The sequence below is a fragment of the Acanthochromis polyacanthus genome, chromosome 5 (genome assembly GCF_021347895.1).
Source record: "Acanthochromis polyacanthus isolate Apoly-LR-REF ecotype Palm Island chromosome 5, KAUST_Apoly_ChrSc, whole genome shotgun sequence".
Lineage (NCBI taxonomy): Eukaryota > Metazoa > Chordata > Actinopteri > Pomacentridae > Acanthochromis > Acanthochromis polyacanthus.
The window spans coordinates 13,355,459-13,369,773 of NC_067117.1; the positions used below are offsets into that span (position 1 = coordinate 13,355,459).

At 41.5% G+C, this 14,315-nt stretch overlaps 1 protein-coding gene across 8 annotated transcripts; it reads left to right on the plus strand.

Moving 5' to 3' along the window:
• Positions 1–129: 129 nt before the first annotated feature.
• Positions 130–14,103, plus strand: LOC110951089 (NACHT, LRR and PYD domains-containing protein 3-like). Of its 8 annotated transcripts, none has more exons than XM_051947823.1 (15): positions 143–419; positions 1,087–1,159; positions 1,755–1,861; positions 2,042–2,071; positions 2,304–2,423; positions 2,740–2,859; positions 3,749–3,874; positions 4,972–5,044; positions 5,205–5,430; positions 5,582–7,367; positions 9,264–9,440; positions 10,384–10,557; positions 11,965–12,138; positions 12,738–12,911; positions 13,502–14,103. In XM_051947823.1, exons 4-15 carry the CDS (start codon positions 2,064–2,066, stop codon positions 13,512–13,514), a joined length of 3,171 nt encoding a protein of 1,056 aa, XP_051803783.1. In that variant the 5' UTR covers positions 143–419; positions 1,087–1,159; positions 1,755–1,861; positions 2,042–2,063; the 3' UTR covers positions 13,515–14,103. The 8 variants fall into 8 exon arrangements, with proteins under 8 accessions (XP_051803789.1, XP_051803788.1, XP_051803785.1 ...); XM_051947824.1 differs by having other exon boundaries at positions 1,796–1,861; XM_051947828.1 differs by lacking the exon at positions 3,749–3,874 and having other exon boundaries at positions 141–419.
• Positions 14,104–14,315: the final 212 nt, after the last annotated feature.

The window sequence follows — 14,315 nt, forward strand, 5'->3', positions numbered from 1 at the left end:
TTTTTGAAGACATTAAAAACTAACATTGACTTATATTTTTTTCTATTCTGTGTTTTTATATTCATATGTAAGCTGTGTGTTTTGTTGCAGCTCTTGTAAAACAGTGTTCTCAGGACATTCAGAGTTAAAGATGGAATCATCAGTTCTGTGTTTGATTTTTCTTTATTCTTCCTTCTGTTTATTGTAGTGAAGCTTCATATTTATAGAACTGTGTCACGGTGGGAGCTGAGGCTTTGGAATGATTCTGGAAAATGTTCACAAATGTTCCCGTTTTACTAAAACTCACCAGAAACGGTTTCATCAGGAAGACGTTTCCTCTTCTGTTGCCCTGACAACAGTGACGTCACAGCCCTTCCTGTTCTCCAAGTTAGTTTCGTTTTGTGAGTGTTTGTGTCGCTGCTTCTTTTCTCCGTTTGAAGGTGAGTAAACGACACTTTTCACTGTGTCAAGCTGCTGTTAGTTTAGTTCTAGCAGCAGAAATGTGGCTCCACAGCTCTGCTAACATTCAGCTCCAGCTTTGACTGGACTCATCTGGCAGCAGGCAGCTCCGTGTTCGCTCCTTCCTGGACTCTATATTTACCCGTCCGAGGCTGAAATATCTGAGAGCTGCAGTGAAATTTCCTTGTGACTGAAATGCTATCAGTGCATCAGAATTGCTTGATTTCATTTATGATGATTTGTTTGAAAGCTCACAGGATAATTGCGAAACTAATATCGTTATTTTTTGCATAAAATCCACCTGCGGATAGCCACAGATATCAGACAAGCTGAAACATACAGGCTAATACAGCTCATCGGGGTCATCACTGATAATAGCTTATAATGATGATGTCAGGGCTAATTACACCCTTAACTGCAGAAACGTCTTTGGCCACAATCATAAGAAACATTAAGTTTGACTGAGACAAACCTTTGCCATCTGTGTTTACATGTTATTACCAGATAACAGCAGCTGGAGATGGATAGCAACTGCGAGACATAAATTGCACGCTCAGTTTTTGTAAGGCGAACACTTTCTACCATGACACCTGCCTCTTATATCGTTTCACTAATTGCACATCCTGTGTTCCTTTCCTCCTGTCTTAGTTCCTCCCAGCAGAGAGGAGGTGAAGGAGGAGATGCATCTTCATCTCACGTTGTCAGTTTAAAGTGATGTCAGGTAAATATGAAGTGTATTACAGCTGCATCACCCGTCCAGTGGTAGTTTATTAGAATTACCACTGTGTATTATGATCTCTGTCAGATGAGCAGACCATTATTCATGATGAGTTCATCATTTTACTTAGAATTCAACACAGATGATCATTTATTTTTATTTTGTATGTACCATTTATTTTGTTCATGACAACTTACAGTCTATATTTTCTTCAAACTTGTCAGAACATTCCCTGTCAGCTGGGATGTTCCCATCTGTAACCTAAATCCAAATATGTGAGCACTTATGATAATGTGGGAGTTTTGTTCTAATGCAAAACAACCTGTAGGCTCACAGTTATTCAGACGTTCTACTTCGATCAATTCACTGACGGAGCTCCATTCAGTCAGCAACATTCACCTCAATTTTATTTCATACGTTTTCTTTCTTCATTCTCAGCATCTACATGGATCTTAAAGTACTTGTACTGACTGTACTTGTAGGGAAATAAAATGTCTCTGACTGGGAGGGTTGATTCAGGTTTCAGTAATACACAATAAATCTACTGTTTCCGTGTCTGGTATGAGAACGATAAAGAGCTGATCTTTGATCCGTGCAGGTTCAGACTGGTTTGTGTTTTGAGGTGTTTGTTTCCTGCAGAGCTGAAGAAGGACGATCATCGAGCTCATGAGAGGAGCAGAAAGCTGTTTGACTGCAACAAGCTCAGTAAGTGTACCGCTAATTTGTGTTTGCCACCAACAAGCTGCTGTTTGTCTGCTGCCGTCGACATCAGTTGCTTTGTTTTTCATCTCTTTATTGAGAAACAGAATGAAATGTGCAGATATAGTCAGCTGCTGGTTTGAGACTGAAGACTGATGACTGAAATTTGTGTGTTTGTGTCCTCAGGTGGCTGCAGGTTTTCGCCAACATGGAAAGGTATCTCAGTCAGTTGAGCCTCACAGTTGTGTGTGAACTCTGGATGTAGTCCCAATAAAGCGAAATTAATGGTTAAGCTGTGTCCTGACAGCAGCTCCAGCAGGCGGCTACTTTGGACTCTGATTTATGAGTTGGTGTTGATGTTGCTTGAACTTCCAGCTTTGTTGATTGATGTGTAGTTGCTTGTTTGGGCTGCAATTACTGAGTTACTGGTTTCCCCTCTGTCTACTAGGATCCATCAGAACCCAGGACATCCAGAACCAGGACCAGAACCCAGCAGTGTGTCTATGACTAGTGATAGATCAAAGGGCGAAATCATTGACTTTAAAAAACAACACCCTGCTGGAAAGAAGTAAGATGCTGACACTTACGTGCATCCCCACAACAACACACAACATGACCACAAAGACACACAGCATGACCACAAAGAGAAGATTACCCTCTGCTGTACACAAGTAGGGCATGACTGTAGCTTTTCTTGTGGTCCTTCAGAGCTCATGCAAGAACTCTGGTCAGTTTCTGATCCAGTTGTAGAAACATGTAGAAACAGTTTGGACTCCGATTTATGAGTTGGTGGTGCTGCTTGAACTTCCAGCTGTGTTGATTGATGTGAAGTTGTTTGTTTGTGTTGCAATTACTGAGTTACTGCTTTCCTCTCTGTCTGCCAGGATCCATCAGAACCCAGGACATCCAGAACCAGGACCAAAACCCAGCAGTGTGTCTATGACTAGTGATAGATCAAAGGGCGAAATCATTGACTTTAAAAAACAACACCCTGCTGGAAAGAAGTAAGATGCTGACACTTACGTGCATCCTCACAACAACACACAACATGACCACAAAGACATACAACTAGCCTAGCCGCGCTAGACCCAGGTCTGAAGACGCAAGGGTCTAGGAACTCTCGACAGGGAGGGAGGCGGGCTAAAAGGTTGTCTTTCAAATCACTTTGCAGCAATTGGGTAGGTATACAACCAATCAGAGCAACGAATAGGCTGACGTAATTCCTAGAGCGCCGGAAATCAGAGGATGCGGGAGTTCGGTGAAGCCTTATTTATACAGTCAATGGGTGAAGCTCAAGTATATTACAGACATGTTAACAGAAAGATTATTCAGAGTCGGTGCTAATGGAGCTCAACGACTGTTGTCGTTTTTGTTGTCGACCCTGGCAGAGAATTAAATTCGTTGCCGTGGGTTGTCTAGTGTGGCTAGGCTAGTTGTTCCCGGTTGTTTCTGTCAGAATCGTTGCGCCTCTGTCGTCACTTAGTTACGCCCGCCTTCTGACTCTACACTTCATGGTGATTCGTCGGCCAGTTTTAGGAGCATCCAACCTCGAGGCTTACCGAGGGTAACTAGACCCACCCTGGCAGAGAATTAAATTTGTTGCCGTGGGTTGTCTAGTGTGGCTAGGCTAACATACAACATGAACTCAAAGAGAAGACTACCCTCTGCTGTACACAAGAAGGGCATGACTGTAGCTTTTCTTGTGATCCTTCAGAGCTCATGCAAGAACTCTGGTCAGTTTCTGATCCTGTTGTAGAAACATGTGGAAACAGTTTGGACTCTGATTTATGAGTTGGTGTTGGTGTTGCTTGAACTTCCAGCTGTGTTGATTGCTGTGACATTGCTTGTTTGTGCTGCAATTACTGAGTTACTGGTTTCCTCTCTGTCTGCCAGGATCCATCAGAGCCCAGGACATCCAGGACCAGGACCAGAACCACAACCCAGCAGTGTGTCTATGACTAGTGATAGATCAAAGGGCGAAATCATTGACTTTAAAAAACACCACTCTGCTGGAAAGAAGTAAGATGCTGACACTTACGTGCATCCTCATGACACACAACATAACCACAAAGACACACAACATGAACACAAAGAGAAGACTACCCTCTGCTGTACACAAATAAGACATGACTGTAGTTTTTCTTGTGATGCTTCAGAGCTCATGCAGGAACTCTGGTCAGTTTCTGATCCAGTTGCAGAAACATATGGACACAGTTTCTGGATGAAAATGAAGAGCTGGCCAGTTTTAGGAGGCATTTTATACACGAGGTCTGAAAAAGTGAAAAGCAGCTCAGTATGAAATGGAAACAAATGTTTACACATTAAAATCTGTAGAGTTAAATGGAAACTGTGACATGATAAAATCAATAAGAAAACTGTTTACTACATAAGTCAAAAATCCAAGTTTCTATTCAGAATGTGAACAAGTTCAATCTGCATATTAAACTTCAATTATATCCAGTTTTTCTCAGTGTGCAGCTGTGACCTGGAATCTAAATCTGGGCTCATTTTTATCCTTTATGGCAATTAAAGTTTTAAATGTTTACCGTATTTTCCTTCCAGTTGCTCAAGTTTTAGTTAATTCATTTGTTTCAAAAACCTCAATGGTCCAATTTATGCCGTTTAATATTTTGAAGGCATTGGATTTTCTTATTTTTGTGCAAACATTTGTTGTTTTCTAACTTGGCTTCATACTTCAGTGCACTTCATATTCAAAGTCACAGCTGAATGAAAAATAAAGGTCACCATGGACACTGGATATTTTACAACTCAGAGTGCCTTTTCTCCTAATTGTGTGGTTGCTCTGACTAAAACTAAACTAAACTGTAACGGAGTTTTGCTGCAGTGCAGTAGCTTAACATGTAGGCTGAATGAGTTTCTACAAACACATTTTAGTTCAGTGATCATTTGGGGAACTTCCAGACTTCAGAAAAGACTTTACTTTGAACCCAATCGGACTTCTGCAGACATCATTTTATCAAACTAGCTCTGAACGACGAGTGGAGCTGAAAGAACAGATTCTGTAACTGGCTGTTATTTCTGTATTTGTGTAAACCACACAGTGGTTAGAGTCAGTTCAGAGGTACTGAGCTCTAACTGCTGATGTTGATCCACAGAGTGGACCAGCAGAATTCAGAGGTTCCCAGAGCTCAGTCTGTCCAGCAGCATGACCTGGACTCCATATTCATGGTGTGTACATGAACAACAAATTCTTCTCCATCTGTTGTGTTCATGCATCTCCATGCTGCTCTTTGTAGACCAGTGGACTGTCAGTGTGTCCAAAATGGATCTGATGTTTGGCTCCATGATTTCACTGTAATGGACTCATTCGGAGATTTCTCTGTTCCAGCTGCTGGAGAACAACATGATGACTTTTGTTAAGAAGGAACTGAAGAAGATGCAGAAGGTTCTGAGTCAAGATGACACAGAATGCTCAGAGAGTCAAAGGGAGGATGAGGAGGAGTTGGAGGGTAATGATGAAGAGCAGAGGAGCAGCAGAGAGATGTTTCAGAAGATCACAATGTTCTTGCTGAAGAAAATGAAGCAGGAGAATCTGGCTGACTGTTTGCAGAGCAGTAAGAGGATTTCTGTAAAGACTGAAGCTCCTGATCAATGGCACATTTACTAAAGTCTCCAAATATATTCACAAACTCATTCTTTAGGAGGATGAACTGTTGGAATATTTGCTGTCATTTATTCATTGATCTCATGTTGTTTTTCATTCAGAACTTGCTGCTGCAGCTTGCAGACGTGAACTTAAACGTGGCCTGAAGGAGACGTTCCAGAGAGTGTTTGAGGGCATCGCTAAAGCAGGACAGTCGACCCTCCTGAATGACATCTACACGGAGCTGTACATCACAGAGGGAGGGACTGCAGAGGTCAATGATGAACATGAGGTCAGACAGATTGAAGCAGCATCCAGGAAAGCAGACAGAGCAGAAACTAGCATCAGTCCAGAAGACATCTTTAAAGGCTCACCTGGAAGAGACAGACCAATCAGAACAGTGATGACAAAGGGAGTGGCAGGCATCGGGAAAACAGTGTTAACACAGAAGGTGACTCTGGACTGGGCTGAAAACAAAAGCAACCAGGACATCTACTTCATGTTTCCATTGACTTTCAGAGAGCTGAATGTGCTGAAAGGGACAAAGTTGAGCTTGGTGGATCTTGTTCATCACTTCTTCAGTGAAACCAAAGCAGCAGGAATCTGCAGCTTTGAAGACTTCCAGGTTGTGTTGATCTTTGACGGTCTGGATGAGTGTCGCCTTCCTCTGGATTTCCACAACAATAAGATCCTGACTGATGTTACAGAGTCCACCTCAGTGGATGTGCTGCTGACAAACCTGATCAGAGGAAAGCTGCTTCCCTCTGCTCGCCTCTGGATAACCACACGACCTGCAGCAGCCAATCAGATCCCACCTGCCTGTGTGGACATAGTGACAGAGGTCAGAGGGTTCACTGACCCACAGAAGGAGGAGTACTTCAGGAAGAGATCTCAAGATCAGGAGCAGACCAGCAACATCATCTCCCACATCAAGGCATCACGAAGCCTCCACATCATGTGTCACATCCCAGTGTTCTGCTGGATCACCGCTAAAGTTCTGGAGAAGCTGCTGGGAAGCAGACAGGCAGGAGAGTTGCCCAGAACTCTGACTGAGATGTACAGCCACTTCCTGGTGGTTCAGGCCAAAATCAAGAATGTCAAGTATGATGGAGGAACTGAAACAGATCCACACTGGAGTCCAGACAGCAGGAGGATGATTGAGTCTCTGGGAAAACTTGCTTTTCAGCAGCTGGAGAAAGGAAACCTGATCTTCTATGAGTCTGACCTGACAGAATGTGGCATCAATATGGAAGCAGCCTCAGTGTACTCAGGAGTGTTCACACAGATCTTTAAAGAGGAGAGTGGGCTGTACCAGGACAAGGTGTTCTGCTTCGTCCATCTGAGCGTTCAGGAGTTTCTGGCTGCAGTCCACTGTTACACCAACAGGAACGAGAAGATTCTGGAGGACTTCCTGGGAAAAGAATGGAAAGACACGAACAGAGACACTCTGGATGTGTTCCTGAAGAGAGTCATGGAGAAATCTCTCAGAAGTACAAATGGTCACCTGGACCTGTTTGTTCGCTTCCTTCATGGCCTCTGTCTGGAGTCCAACCAGAGACTCTTACAAGGTCTGCTGGGTCGGACAGAGAGCAGTCCAGAAATGGTCCAGAGCATCATCAACAACCTGAAGAAGATGAACAGTGATGAAATGTCTCCAGACAGAAGCATCAACATCTTCCACTGTCTGATGGAGATGAAGGATCTCTCAGTACATCAGGAGATCCAAGAGTTCCTGCAGTCAGAGAACAGATCAAAGAAGGAACTCTCTGAGATCCACTGCTCAGCTCTGGCCTACATGCTGCAGATGTCAGAGGAGGTTCTGGATGAGTTGGACCTGGACAAGTACAGAACATCATGGGACGGAAAACTGAGGCTGATTCCAGCTGTAAGGAACTGCAGAAAGGCTCGGTGAGTCCAGATGTGATGAACATGATCAGTCAGACTTGATCAGTAGTTCTGTTCTTCAGATGTTCTCAGAATCAGAATCAGAATCAGAATCACTTTATTCATCCCCGAAGGGAAATTCAGTCACTCACTAGAACATTCTGGTTATTCTCAGTGTTCCACTTGTTTTTTTCAAACTTTACATGTCAGCTGTGTTTAGTCTCGGATGTTCAAACCTGAAAATGTGGATTTTTCAGTTGGTTGTGTTTCAAACTGTTAAATTAATGATCACAGTTTTTATTTCATTCTTTATAATTGTTCCGTCTGACAGTTTTTTCTTCCGAGTTTCTTCCTTTGGTGAAGGAGAAAACATGCAGATCTGCTGAGACACATGAAGAACTGTAGAGGTTCTTGTCCAGGTTTTATCACGGCATCACTTTATTACAACATGTTTCGTATTTGCAGACATAACGCACTGAAGTTATTACATAAGGAGCTTCCGAAAGCAGTTTTATGTAATCAGACATTCAACTTTCACCTGATTTTAATTTTTTCACTCTTTCTTTGAGTTTAGAATATGATCAGAGTCATTTCTAAAGTCTGGGAGAATTGGTTTTATGGAATTATTGCTGTTGCTGTTTTGAATTTCTTTTTTATTCATTTATTTGTTGTGATTTGTGATGTTTTTCTTTAATTGTTCTGTAATTTTTTTTCTAAGCGGTGTGTGTACATTCAGTTTGCAGTTTTAAAAAATACCAAAAAGTTGTTTTTGAAAAATGCTGATAGATTAATAATTTTTATTTAAATTGAATTCTACATTGAGCTGAAGCAGCTGCTGTGGCCACCCATGAAAGTGATGAGATCATATTGATGCTCTAACAGTGATTTGGTTTCTCAGGTAGAGAATAATCCTGATGTCAGTGAAGTGATTCACTTGTCCAACAGTTTCTCTTGAAAACTTGTTATCTTGGACATGAAGCTCTGTAAACTAGTGATCATGCAACAACTGATGCTGCAAAGTGTGTTGAATTGATTCATTGAGCATTTTATTGATTCTGAACTCAACTGTTCATTTTAAAGAGTGAAGTTGTGTTCCAGACTCCAGATTTTATATCATTCCTGATATTCGGTTCCTCTCAGGTGTTTTCTGTCTCGTTGCTGCAAACAAAAGTTATATCAGGAAATGCAGAGAGGTGTGAATATATCAGAGCAGAATGGTAAAAGCCAGACTGTTTCCAGAGATCTGATACACAGAAAGGTTAGAGTTAGCTACAAATCCTGATAATGTTGGAAATAATTCAACCTCAATGGTTTTTTCTTTGTGTTTGTACTGAACAAGTTTTTCAGAATCTACAAAAGTACATTGAGGGCAAAAGTTGATTCAATCGTCTATCATCACATCAGAATATTTAGTGGTTTGTATTTAATGATGTTCAGCTATGATGTTTTCCAGTGATCAATTTGATTTATGTAGTGTTTGACAGCAGACTGTAAATGTTGAGTGATGGAGATGAATCTGACTGCAGCTTTTCAACAGCAGAGACATCATCATCTTTCAACTATCACTGTTCATACAATACTAATAACCAGTAAAGTCACAGTAAAAACAGTAGACAGAAAGTGTTCTTCTGATCCAGATGTTCTCCTGATAACTTTGTGGAGTCAGACGTGGGATCAGATCGCACTGACAGACTGTGGACGGTTTGGAAGCCTGAATGTAACTCCATCTTTTGTCTGTCATCTGTAGATTAAACATTAACATTATATATATTTAGATATAATTATGACAGACTAAAAATGTGCAGGTGTGATTGAATGTCAAACAGGATGTGTCCAAATGTTCTGGTATCAAATGCATGATGGAAATATAAAATGACCTTTTTCATAATAACATGTTTTGTCATTTATGTGTCATGCTAGACTTTCTCACTGTAAACTGTCAGAGAGTCACTGTGAAGTTGTGGCCTCAGCTCTGAAGTCCAACCCCTCCCATCTGACAGAACTGAACCTGAGCTGGAACAAGAACCTGCAGGATTCAGGAGTGAAGCATCTTTCTGCTGGACTGCAGAGCCCAAACTGTAAACTGGAGACTCTCAGGTCAGTTCTCTGACTGTTGATGTTTTTTAGACATCCAACCATCCAATATCTATACATCACTTTATCCTCATTAGGGTCACAGGGGGGCTGGAGTCTATCCCAGCTGACTTGGGTGAAGGCAGAGGACACCTGGACAGGTCGCCAGTCTGTCACAGGGCTACATATACAGACAAACAATCACACTCGCATTCACACCTATTTAGGTGTCAATTTAGAAAAATCAAGTTAACCTCCGTATATTTTTGGACTGTGGGAGGAAGCTGGAGTACCCACAGAGAACCCACGCATGCACAGGGAGAACATGCAAACTCCATGCAGAAAGATCCTGGGAAGGCCGGGGCACGAACCAGGGATCTTCTACATGTGAAATTGCTAACCACCACGCCACTGTGCAGCCTCGGTTTTTCAATGTATTCAAGTCAAATCCTTCACTGAAGTGTGGAGTTTGTTGTTAATAAATCTGGAGGATTTTCCTGAAAACATTGTAAAGATATTTGAGATTGTTGAAGTGTGAATAAATCCCCTGATCAGATGGTCACAGCGATCCAAGATGGAGGACAGAATCCAGAGTCCTGCTGTCTGTCTGAATGTAAATCTGATGTGAAAGTGATGTGAGAAGAATTAAATACAGAAGAAGGTGATGGAATAAATGAAAGAATAAAGAGATTTGATGTTTCTGTAATGAGAGAGTGGACTAAGGTCAGGAGATGTTATTGATGTGTGGACATGAATAGGTGGGTGAATGCTGTGCTGACATCTGGATGATGTGTGTAGAAGGATGACATGATGATGATCCACAGTAACAGAAGGACAAAGTCACTCTGCTGGTTTTAATGAAAAGCTCATTGACGAGGACAAAGTAATGTTGATCTGCACATTCAGACCCTGACCACATCTCATGGATCATCAATGATTTTATCTACATCGTTTATTCTTTATTCAGACTGGAGACCTGCAGTTTGTCAGAGATCAGCTGTGATTCTCTGCTCTCAGCTCTGAAGTCCAACCCCTCCCATCTGGAATATCTGGACCTGAGTCAGAACAACTTGAAAGATTCAGGAGTGAAACGTCTGAGTGGTTTTATGGAGAGTAAAGACTGCATCCTGAAGACTCTGAGGTCAGACATCATGTTATATTTGTGTGCTGAGATGAATCTGATGTAAAGTTGTGATGACACGAAACTGCAGCCATCAGGCTGACATTCTACTGATCCACACTGAGGATCTTCATGCTAATGTCTGTTTTCTTCTTATCTGCTTTACCTTGAACTATTTCAGAGAAATGTTGAGCTGAACATTTCAAAGCTCTATATAAGAATAAAAATCCTCCAGTGAATAACTGACAGTGAAACTCTGACACACGTGATCTTCAGCTCATATCCGACCACGTTTCTCTTCAGTTCAAACTGACAGCAGAAACTAACAGCTGTATTTGTTAATGATGAAGCTGTCAGTTATTTCAGTATTTTAGTTTATCAAATGTTAAAGTCAGTAAAAAAAAAAAGTTGATCCCACTTTGTCAGAGTTGAAGGTGATGTCTTACAATGTCTGGTTTTGTTCCAGCAACAGTCCGGAACCACAAGTATTCAGTTTATTGTAACAGAAAACAGAGAGTGTTGACAATGGACAAACTGGCAGCAGTGTGATGTTTTTACCAGATAAATGACTGAAACCATGATTGAAATGTTTTTGATCTTTTGTCTACGGACTCATCAAATAGTGAACTAATAGTTTGAGCTGTAATTAAAGCTGTTTTTCATCCTGTGAGACAGAAACAAATATTCAGCAAAATGCAGCAATTTGATTTTCCTGCTGATGAAACGTGAAGCTGATCCATCAATTCTTCAATCAGCAGAAAATCCAGCAGCAAAAGTTGTGACAGTCGATGAACAGTTGAAGTCATTTATCAGGAGCAATGGGAACATTTCCTGCTTCAGTTTTTGTTGATTTTCTTATTTTCTCTGGTCTGCGTCATTTGAAAGATGTTTGTGTTTGAGAAAACAGTTCGAAGACATCACCTGGTCCTCTGAAAACTGTGATGGACACTTTCCACTATTAATGACAGATGGATGAATAATGAAAAGTATCTGAATGTAGAGTCCTGATTGAAACGTCTCCATGGTTCCAGAATATGAAGATATTTTAGGGTCTTTCTTTCTTTCTTGTGTGTTTCTGTGATTCTGAGCAGAAAGTGAAGTAAATGTCAGAGTGTTTTCCTTGTGTTAGTTGCTCAGCATGAATTTGTATGGATGGAGCCACTGGTGGAGCTGCAGAGTGTCAGAGCTCCATCACTCCATCTTTATTTAAGCAGCAGCGTGTTGTCATGGATATTAATGAGAGCTCTTCTTCACTGGTTCTGTTGGACTGTTTGAAGCTGCTTTCTGTTGGCTTCATCTGTTTGGAGTTTCCATTTTGTAAACTTGGACATTCTGAAGCTTCTTCAGCTCTGAACTCATGATGAGACTCTGAATGATTTCAAGCAGGAACTTTGTCTCTGAAACGCACATCTTTTATTCTTTATTCAGATTGGAGGGCTGCAGTTTGTCAGAGATCAGCTGTGTTTCTCTGGTCTCAGCTCTAAAGTCCAACCCCTCCCATTTGGAACATCTGGACCTGAGCGACAACAACCTGCAGGATTCAGGAGTGAAACATCTGTGTGGTTTTCTGGGGAGTCCAGCCTGCAGCCTCAAGACGCTGAGGTCAGTTCACTGACTGTTACTGTTGTAGATCTGATATGTTTAGTGATAACTGAAGCTCATTTATGTTTGACAGAACTTCCATCCATGAAGCTGTAAATCTGCTCTGGTTCATATTTTCTGTTTTTTGTTCTAAATTCAGTTTGTTGTGACTCAAGTTGCATTTGTAGCAGAAAGTGCAGAAATTGTTCAGTGTTAGTTGTCAAAGTAAATTAATGTAATTTGAGCTGAAGAGTCACATCTGGATTCAGAAGATCCTCTAAACTCAGATCAGTTTGAAGTGACAAAGTTTCCTGATTAAAGTAGAAATATTTATTTGATTTGTGTTCAGTTGTATTTGACTGATCCTAATCCTGTTGATGATGCAGCATGGTATTGATGTGTGGACGTGAATAGGTGGATGAATGTTGTGCTGACATCTGGATGATATGTGTAGAAGGATGACATGATGATGATCCACAATAACAGTAGCCCAAAGTCACTCTGCTGGTTTTAGAGATAAGTGCATTGATGAGGACAAAGTAATGTTGATCTGCACATTCAGAACCTGAACAATCATGGATCATCAATGATTTTATCTACATTTGTCATTCTTTATTCAGACTGAAGGGCTGCAGGTTGTCAGAGATCAGCTGTGATTCTCTGGTCTCAGCTCTGAAGTTCAACCCCTCCCATCTGGAACATCTGGACCTGAGGTATAACAAGCTGCAGGATTCATCAGTGAAACATCTGTTAGATCTTGTGGAGTGTCCAGACTGCAGCCTGAAGACTCTGAGGTCAGTGGAAGTTTCCAGTCAGCCTCTGCAGTTTTCTACTAAACACAGTCAGTATCAAAGCAAAGATCCGGTGTCCAGTGGTCCTTCTTCATCAAAGTGGCTTTCAGATCTGATCTGACTGTTTGTTGTCTCATTTCAACAGTGATCAGCTGATCAGTGTGATGTTTGTCACAGGTCTGAGATCAGTGAAACTGAAGCCTGAAAACCAGCAGCTCTTATTTCACAGCAGCATCATCACATGTAGGAACCATGAGGTATTTCTACAGAGCAGAAGCTCTGCTCAGGTCCAGCAGTCACATCTGGATCTGTGTCCTTGTGTCTGCTTTGATCCAAATGTGTTGACTGACAGCCTCCATGTTGGTTTGTCACCTGATGTTTGAGGACCAGATGAGATGTTGATGGACTCTCAGAGACTGTCAGTTTAAATGGAGCAGCACTGAATCCATGAGTAAAGAGTTTGTGCAGTGATGAAGTTTGATGACTGTCAGCAGTTTGTTTCTGCTGTGGACTGCAGTGACATGTGCAGAGAAACACACCTGATGCTGATCAAACTCATTGATCTCCTCTGGTCTTTCTTCTTCTCTCTGCAGATGGAAGTACTGATCAGGATGGTGTTTGTGCTGAGAGGATGAAGTGTGTCCTGATGATCCAGAGGTTAAAGCAGCAGTAGCCAGTGTGTAGAGACTCTGACTGGACCAAGTTACTGGGAGGTGGACGGGGAACCAGTATGAAATGTGTTTTTACTGTATAGTTTAGTGTTACAGCTTCACACTGTGAATAACGGAGAACTGCAGTTAATGTTGACTTGATCTATTGGAGGTTGATGATGTTCAGACTCAGATGTTCTAACGTTAATATTCAGATTAACCATGATCAGACTTTCAGAGATTTTTACAGATTTTGACAAAGCAGCTGCAACTCACTTACGGACTTCTTCTATATACTCTAAATGTCTTCTTACCTGCACAAGTGCAAAAAATGTGTCCACATTTGACCTTCAGCTGCTCAAATGATTCCTTAGTCTGTGTTGAACTGTCTGATATTCGAATATTTCCAATGTGTGGAGGCTGTAATTATCACAAACGCTTTACTCTTCAGAAGATGAAAGAAAGAAGTCATTGATGTGTTTTACTGGAAAAGAGTGAACTATGTGCAGTTTCTCAGAGAAATAAATGATATATGTATTCATGCACATTAATGTCTAAGGAGTTTTCTTCAGCGGTGAGGCTCAGAGGAGTCCTTTACTTTGATTTCTCTACTGGTGGGAATGTTGTTGCTTTTTAGATCCATCTGAGTTTCCTTGTGTTGAGCCTCCCTGTTTGACATCTAGAGAACTTGACTCAGTTCATAGATTATTCTTCTGCCGTGGAAAAGTCACCGGGACAGTAGGATCAGTTGGCAGGG

What these genes read in the sequence shown, in the direction of transcription:
- LOC110951089 (XM_051947823.1), top strand. An exon ending in CAACACCCTGCTGGAAAGAA is followed by an intron (nt 2,860 to 3,748) that starts GTAAGATGCTGA and finishes TCTGTCTGCCAG; the next exon opens with GATCCATCAGAGCCCAGGAC. An exon ending in TGCAGCCTCAAGACGCTGAG is followed by an intron (nt 12,139 to 12,737) that starts GTCAGTTCACTG and finishes TTCTTTATTCAG; the next exon opens with ACTGAAGGGCTGCAGGTTGT.